General features: G+C 45.5%; 1 protein-coding gene across 1 annotated transcript in view; it reads right to left on the bottom strand.

Annotated features, from left to right (window-relative positions):
- Positions 1 to 458: 458 nt before the first annotated feature.
- Positions 459 to 8,667, bottom strand: part of LOC139286352 (anoctamin-1-like) — a 30,350-nt gene continuing 22,141 nt past the window's right edge. Inside the window, exons 17-25 of the mRNA XM_070907105.1 lie at positions 8,132 to 8,243; positions 7,921 to 7,978; positions 7,620 to 7,720; positions 7,293 to 7,435; positions 6,796 to 6,948; positions 6,605 to 6,657; positions 3,700 to 3,884; positions 1,388 to 1,493; positions 459 to 779 (exon numbers count right to left, since the gene is read on the bottom strand). Of these exons, the coding sequence (XP_070763206.1) occupies positions 459 to 779; positions 1,388 to 1,493; positions 3,700 to 3,884; positions 6,605 to 6,657; positions 6,796 to 6,948; positions 7,293 to 7,435; positions 7,620 to 7,720; positions 7,921 to 7,978; positions 8,132 to 8,243 (1,232 nt within the window). The remainder of the gene's footprint in view (positions 780 to 1,387; positions 1,494 to 3,699; positions 3,885 to 6,604; positions 6,658 to 6,795; positions 6,949 to 7,292; positions 7,436 to 7,619; positions 7,721 to 7,920; positions 7,979 to 8,131; positions 8,244 to 8,667) is intronic.

The raw sequence follows: 8,667 nt of genomic DNA, 5'->3' as shown, positions 1-8,667 counted from the left end.
TTAAAGCATTTTACTGTTCAGAGGCACAAAATAGAAGAGGAGGGAATGTAAAAAACAAACTTTCACTTTACTTTTCTGTGTCAAGTTCCAGAAGTGTCTTCCCTTCAACAAAACGTCCAATTTCTTCTTTTGCTCTCATTCTCATCTGAATCTAACCCCGACAGTCACCGCCACCCCCCCCCCCCCTTTTTCTGAGCACACATTTTCAGATTTCTTATATATAAATCGTACGCCCAATTTACAGGTTTGTGTACACATTCCCAAACCTGAGTATTTAGATCTAGATCCTCGTGTTTCACAACTTCACAGCGCACGCGACATATTTGGCCTCCATGCAATCACTTTGATCGCCAGGCAGCCGCTCTTCCCAATTGTCGGAATGTTCTGAACGAGAACAACAAAAAAAAAACAGTTTAGGTTTGGCCTGAGCGAACAGGCTGCTGGAAACCTTTGACTGGCTAACTAAGGCTGAACTTCGACTTCACTGTTGCTCGCATTTCGGCGCTGTTGGCGTGCAGTCCGGAGCGTAGGTGAGCCACTGTGCTGCTGCTGCTGCTGCTGCTGTTGTTGTTGTTGTTGTTGTTGTTGTTGCTGCTCCTGCCGCAGTTCTCCTTGCCCCCCGCAGAGGCCCTGCTCTCAAGGTTGTGGATCTTGCCTTGCTCTTCTTTCATGAACAGGTCGACCAATAGAATCTTCTCCTTGAGGATCTGGAGGCTGATGTCTTTGGGTATGTCTGGGATTAGCCAGTCCACAATGTCGCTCATCAGCATCACGACATTCTGGTGAAGAGAAACGGAAGGGAGTCACGTCATGTTTCTTTGTATCTGCTAATTCATTCTATATAATGCAATGATACAATAATTAAGCATGTAAACGCAATGTACAGTTAGTTTTATTAAAGTGCCCTTTTATGACCTTTTATTTTTCTTCAAAATATTTATATATTCCAACAGCTTCTAATAGATCTAATGCCTAATAATAACAATATAATTATAAACCTGCTCATACATAAACAAGTCTGTCGAGCCGAGCATAAACAAACCAGCCCTTAGTTTAATTACCACTGCAATAATAACAATTATTGTTGTTATTATTAACTAGACTTGCAAGCAGGTATAACGGGGGTTTATTCTCAAAAAGTAAGTTTGCACCTTGTTCATGAGCGAGGGAAGTGTCCCTTCGAACAAATGTACAATCAAATCCCTAGCTACACTTGATTACAGAGACCCAACAGTTCCCACCATGAACAAAACCTTTGGAGACAGTGGCAAGGAAAAAAAAACCTCGAGCAGAACCAGACTCCAATAGAATTACATATTCAATAAGGTATGTGATAATTCAATACCATTTCTAATGAGTTCATATGAACAGTACTGTTTCACCTTACCTGGAAAACGATGACAAAAGCCAGTCGGACAGCCAGCACCGCCCAGAATTCCTTGGAGATTTCATACGGAGTGATTGACCAAGGAGGTTCTCTGTAGTCCTTATACCTTTAGAGACAAAAAAGACATGTTTCTGGCTTGGTTTTCAATTCTGACATTTACCGATCATCCGGCAACTGATCATTTCCTATTCCTGGCTGCAGTTGTCATACTGAGTTGAAGCTGGTGACTTGAGTGAAAAACACAATGGATTCCTGGTGGTGCAAAGCCAGCACTTAGGCTGGAGGCAGAAATCATAGAGACAAATAGGAACACTTTTTCGAAATACATCATGGAGGGGACTGTCAGGCATCTTGGACTTCAGTCTGCTATTGTTCAGTATATAAGAAAGAATTGTTGCTCACATGTGTATGTAGAGCCAAATAAACGGAGTATCCGTTTTTGGCATGGCACATCATCTGGGGAAATCTGGACCTTTTTGAGCACCACCCCATCACATAACCTACTCACATGCTCTAAGTTAGGAGCTGAAATGACCAAAAGCATCAACCTGACCCAGAAGACACAGAGGCGTGTAAAAGAGTTCCGCTGGAGACCCATTGCCTCGAAGTGAATTGTGTCCCAAATCCAGTGTGCCAGCCGTTGATCTGACAGCGGGACTCCCTGGGTTCGTCCGCCCTGGCATACAGAAAGTGACGTTCTGGTTTCCTGTAGCCCTCTCAACTGCCAAATCATGAGGTGCTGTCCCAGAACGGGAGTGACGAGATGGTCCCTCCTGCCTGAACTAATGTTCTGGGCAGGTCCGGAATCAATCACGGCCCTGCCTACCTTCATCCAAATCAGATCTGGGTACCACTGCTCCGGTGTCTTCTGAACCGCGTTAAGCTCCATAAGGTTCATGTAGCGGGCCAACTCTGAAATAGCCTTACTGTGTGGCCCTCTGACAAGTGTGCATTCATCACCTGCGAGTCTAGTTGTCTAGCTGTTGGGAGCTACCCATCAGTCGTTTCCATCCAGCCGCACGGTGAGAAACACAGGTGGTCACTACAGAAAGGGCCATGGGGAGACTAGTGCCCCTCCAGTGACCTGTCCACAGAGAGGGACGGGGTTATCGGCGAGTATCCCAATGAGAGCGCCACTCATGTTCTTTCAGGCTGGACAGGTCCAGCCAGAAGTGCCTGTGCCCCACCTGAGCACAAACATGGAGCCGTCCTCTGAACCTCCACAATCACCTCAGCGGCCAGCGCTGAGTGAGGAGGTCCGGCGAACCTGCCAAGGAAGCCATTTTGCTAGCCAGTGCCACCACCTGAGTAGTACCGGTGTACCAGCATTCAGAAATGCCTGCCATCACCCCATGCCTCTCAGACGAGAGCGACTGCCGACCACCCGGAGACAGACCCTGACTGAATCCTCAGTCAGTGGAACGGCCTTGTCCCACTTCCAACAGTCCATGGTCCACTATGGTCCGCAGGCGACAGCAGGAGGTTTGGCTGCCAGCGTGGTATCCCACTCCTGCTTGCCGTATCGAAAAATGGGCACCATGGGTGGGCAGCAGATACGTGCTCTCTGTTCTCCTCCACGAGGCTCTTGGACAGCAGCAGTGGGGGAGAGGGGCATCCAGCCCGTTAGATGGCGTAGCATGTATGCAATAGAACTACATGCCAACAAGCACTGAGTGTACTGGTCTACCTACTCTGTTATATGAACCAATGTGTCTAACCCCAAAGCACTCTCCTCAGTAGTCATTGGTGCACAGGCAGTAGTTTGGCGTGTCGGGGGCACCGCGTATGAATGAGAGCGGCAGCCGATTCGAGTCCAGTATGCGGGTTTGTGACTGAATGATCTCAAGAGCAAGTGCATAGCAAGTATCATTCAGTTCCCACCTCAGTATAGCTGAATACACAGCACAGCTGTTGTCATTCACCTGGATTCATACTGGTTCAGTTTTCTGACAACAGAAACCGAAAAAAGGTAAATAATAATCATAAGGTGAGTTTGGCTGTGTTAAAGGAGTTTAGATGACCACAGATGACCAAGAGGAGACTGAACAGAGGGGTAACGGGCTGGCACTCGGCAGAGTAATCGGCTATGTGTGTGTGTGTGTGTAGTCCCATCAGAGTGAACTTCCTTTCCAGTACAGCCATGGTTCGTATAAACTTTGATGGAGGAGCCCATTCTCTGCAGAACATCAACATTGGTTTCACTTGATTGATTATACCCAGTAACACATTTCGAATGACAGCGTTTTAGAATGCTAAACATGGTGTTATCATGAAACTATGAACTAAACTGTGAATTGAGATTGATTTCCCACCTGCAGATCTCAACGGGATAGCCAAGGTGCAACGGGTCCATGGTTTCTTTGCCATCCTGGAAGTGGCTGACATTAAAGGAGGACAGCGTATGGTTGACAAATCCATGCATGGAGCCATCGGGGCTGTACATGTACTGGTAGACCATGCGAGGGATGAAGTCTGACGTGAAGGAGATGACAAATGCCTGGGGATTGTGGTTGGGGAGGTGGTGGTAGGGGTCGGGGTTCAGAGATTAGGGACAGAAATGGGAGTTAGGCTAACAGTGTGGAATACAACAACATACAGTGTCAGGATGAAATGAAACAAGCCACCGGACTGTTGTAGTTGAGTTGAAGATGTTTCATGAAAGATACTTCGTCAGTGTGGCTGGGAGTCCCAGGCACCACCCCCATTGTTCATACCTAAGACATTATGGCCGTCACGGGAGAGTCAAAACGGAGCTAAAACGGGGAAAACAAGGGGAGGCGGAATCCACTTTTACGTAAACAAAGGTTGGTGTCCAGATGTGACAGTTTTAAGGAAATCCTTCAGTCCTCAATAAACTGGAAACCCTTTTATTCACTGTGGGAGTTTTCCTCGTTTTGTTTCTGGTGGGTTTTTACATCCCACCTCAGGCCTGTGTTAGTGAGGCGTTACAACACCTGGCAGACCAGAAAACTTCCTCCCTAATCATTGTTGTTCGGGATTTTCACAGAGCAAACCTCAGCCATGAACTTCCAAAATACTGACCCACCAGGGATACAAACATTCTGGACCATTGTTACGCTGTTAGGACACCTATCACCCTGTCCCCTGAGCAGCTTTAGGACTTTCTCATCACTGTCTGGTTCATCTTATCACGACCTACAGGCAGAAACTAAAATCTGCTAAGCCTGTGAGGAGATGGACCAATGAGGCAAAGCTGGAATTGCGAAGTCCGATTGTATAGAAGTCTATGAGAAAATGACCCAACTTTTCACTTGATTTATTACCTCAGTAAACATTTTCCTCATGGGTTTATGGTCTCAATCGCTAGTTTCAAGTCTTCTTCAATACAGCATGATGTTCATTTTGTAAATGATGGTCCCATTTAGAGTAAAATAGACAATAAAGCAGGGTATGCTTTAGGGCGGGGCTACCTTGTGATAGGTTGCTATCACTGTGATCTGTCAATCGGGACAGAGGGCGTTTGGTTGCACTGAAAGACACTCTAGGAGTTGGCTGTCGGTGATAAGCACATTTACAAGCTAACTTTGTTAGCTTCGCACAGGAGCCAGTGTAGATGGTGGTGCATAGTGTCCTCAGGTTCCCAGATCCCCAACTGTACCCTCTCATCCAAATGTGGTCACTTGTTCCAAAAAACATGGAACAAGAACTCCATACTTGAGGCTGCAAAATGGTAGTCCACGAACCAATGGGTGGTTTTGTCTCATTCCACTAATTGACACATACACGCCAAGCCATCATAAATTACATATTTTGTGAGAAGATACAGAGAGGGCTGACCAAGGTAGAGTTCCTTGACGGATGACAAAACATTAGAATTGAATTAGAGTTGATTCATGTCATTCATTGCAGCGTTAGAAATGTTAATGGTTATTTGGGAGTTTTAAGAGATCCCCCAAACTCCAAATTATGCTTCTGTGGGAGCTCAGGTCTCTTTTGGCAGAGCTAAGCCCTCCCTGACTTCCCCTGTAATTTGAGAACCGCATTACAGCCACTCAAACATCAGAATCACGCCACAATAAATAAAGACAAAGAATGACCAGCGTGGCTCTGTGTGTCTTGTTTCCTCGTCGTGTGTCTTTTTTAAATCCGTCCTATTCCACAGAATAACGCTACTCCTAGGGCAGGAATACTGCAATATATATATATAATGTAACAGTAGTATCAGTGTTCTTTTCTAGGATCAGTGCTGCTCTTGGGGTAGCCTTTCCCTGTAAACAAGCAGTAACCTGAAGTAACAACTTATTCAATTCAAGTTGCGGAACTCAGGAGTATCATGCTGCTTCGACATATCATGCTAATGCATGTAGCAGGAGCTAAATGCACGCGGAGTAGTGACACTCTTATGGCGGACATCGTTGCCTAAAGGCTGGTACCCATTAACAGTATTTCCTGTCAGCAACTTAGGACAACATTTGGTAATGAGTGCTAAGTTTTCGTTAAAACATTAAACATTTGCAGACACAAATATCTTGCTGTTAGAATTATTAGCCATAATGTTCGAACATCACTGAGGTGTCACGGTAGAAACATTAGGGACTAGAGTAAATGCATAGAAGCTGATGATGGGTGGGAGGGGGGGGGGCATGAACACAGTCAATCACACTAGCAACGCTCAAACACAAGGCAGCCTGCACTATGCTAGTCATATAGCCGTATAGTGCATTAAGATGAAGGGAAAACGAATCGTTACCAACAATTCATGACAAAAAGAATCTATATATGGTAAGAGTCTGATTTTAAAGAGGCTCAGCGGTATCGCGTTGTTTCTCTCGGGCCGTCGCACGCTCTGATATATTGTCCTCTTTTATGGCAACGTCAGTTATTTTCAAGTGTTCAAGTGTTTTTTTGTTTTTTTCTGGGATACCAGCTTTGGAGTCCAGCAGTCTCAATGGCCAGATGTGGTACTTTTACTACTACTTTACTGATGCACTTATCTTCCTCTGTGGCAATAACTTGATTGGTCCAGATAGCAGTGAGGGCAGTGCGGAGGCCTTGTGCCTCAGGGTGTTAGAGGGTATTCACATCCATCCATATTTGGTGCAGCGTGGGATTCGTGGCCCTTTGTACGACTCACAATCTGCACAAACACCCTCAAATTGAAGCGGAACTTCTGCCCGTCGCTACGTAGATTCAAATCCAACGGGATGACACAGTGCATGAATGGGCATGAATGCAATAAACGCATGTTTGACTTACGTTAATGATGACGGCCACTTTCGCTACCCCTCTCAGTATGTTGTACCATATACCTGTGGACGTAACAATATGCATAACATCAACACTGAGGAGACGTGTTTACAGCGACAGCATGCCATCGAGATCTCACTGTATTCCTTTACTCCCGGGTACTTTCATGCGAGAGCGACAGCATGTTGAATACGACCCACCGATGTCTTTGGCCCTCGCCGCCACTGGCCTTCGCAGCTCAGCCACAAATTTCTTGGCATCGAGTCGTATTTCAATGATGTTGTTGAGCAGAGCAAAGAGCGGAGCCAGGGGGAAAGATGCCACGAACAACGTCACGAAACCAAACTGGATGACTGGACACAGAAGAAGACAGGGGGAATATATTAGAAAGGGGACAGATCTATGAACAACAGGACGATTTCCAACACACAAACTGAGAATGTGCACCTCACGCACACTTAAAAACCATGCTTCAACATGACGAGATGGAGATGAAAAATAACGTGGGTGATGGAATATGAATAGTAAAAGTTTTTAGTTTAGTTGTTTAGTTTGTTATCCAATTTTTTTTATTTCCATTGGAGATAAACTCCACATAAAAGCAGACTACATAAAACCATGCTGAGGACGCAAAGTGGTGTGTGTGTGTGTGTGTGTGTGTGTGTGTGTGTAGGGATATCATGTGTGTGGCACTGACTCATTTCCATGTATTCCGGTGTTAACCCAGCAAATGGCTCCAGGAAGTGGTCGGTTTCATATCTCTGCAGCTTCTTCTGTCTTTCCTCTTCTTGAAAAGCCCCTTGCTTTGACCGAATGTAGCGAATCAGCTTCTTCAGCTTGCTGAGGACCATGCACACACACACACACACACACACACACACACAGACATTCACGCATACACATGAAATGTGCGAACACACGAGCATGCACACATTTTCCCTCTTTCCTCTAGGGAGCTTGAAAAGAGGGGAGTCGGTAACCCACCGCTAGATGGGGATAAACAGTTGAAGGGATGCGTACTCACGGTATCCCAATCTCGAAAAGGTTGTTCTGAATCAGCTGCTTTCCCAACATGGTGATGCTCAGCTGGATGCACAGCTCCATCAGACAGCCCCCATGAGTACACTGCAAAACAGTCCAAAAAACGGCAGTCCACCACAGCACAAAGGCATTTTAAAAAGAAGCACCGGATGTCAAGGGAGGTAGTGGCCATTGTCAGGGTGATCTTTTCAACAGTGGGAGAGATGGGTGACCCTCCGTGGCATCTCAACTCCAATGCTAGTGTGTGGTTACAGAAGATCTTGTTTTTCAGATCTAAGCCTTACCTCTTCCATTCTGTAGGACTCAAACACATACAGGTAGCTGCCTGGTCTGCCTACCAGTCTAAAATGGGGGAAATGAATGAAAGGGTTAAAAGCAGATATATCATTAAATCATTTATTGAAACTGAACAATGGTGGGTGAAGATGTTAGCGACTGTCATTCTGAGAGCTGCAAAATAAATGACACCTTTAAAATGCAACGTGGGTTACTAACCTTCCCCTGAAGAAAGCGATGTAGATGATGGGGGTGAAAGCATTGACGAACTTGAGAATGAAAGTCTTGAAGATGAGCCGTTCCTCGAAACTCCTGTCTGTTTTAGGGACCTCTAAAAATGAGCAGACGGTTCTCTTAGGTGTTTTTGATATTTGCAATGAAAGAACAAGCCACACAGGTCGCACGGTCCATGCACAATAATGTGACACCGTCATACACATTTCTAAAACTTTCTGGCTGCATTAGAGAAGAATGGCCCAATACCAATAAGTGTTCAAGCGAGTCGAAAGCTTTGAGGGAATCCAAGAAATTGGACGAGACCATCGTCATTTACAAATGAACTAGTTATCAAGCATATCAAGGACTAATCATGTGTAACGTTTATGAGCATGGCCTGGCTTTAATAAAAGCTTGAGTTTGAGTGCGGAATCTAACCCCAGAACCAGCGACTCTGCCAACTCCCGAACTCCATTTTAGAAAAGTGGCACACTTCCTGTGGCAGCAAGTTTACAGATCTCAAGCTAGTTACTAACAAG

The sequence above is a fragment of the Enoplosus armatus genome, chromosome 6 (genome assembly GCF_043641665.1).
Source record: "Enoplosus armatus isolate fEnoArm2 chromosome 6, fEnoArm2.hap1, whole genome shotgun sequence".
NCBI lineage: Eukaryota > Metazoa > Chordata > Actinopteri > Centrarchiformes > Enoplosidae > Enoplosus > Enoplosus armatus.
The sequence above is the reverse complement of the archived record's forward strand: the minus strand, read 5'-3'. Positions and strand labels throughout refer to the sequence as shown.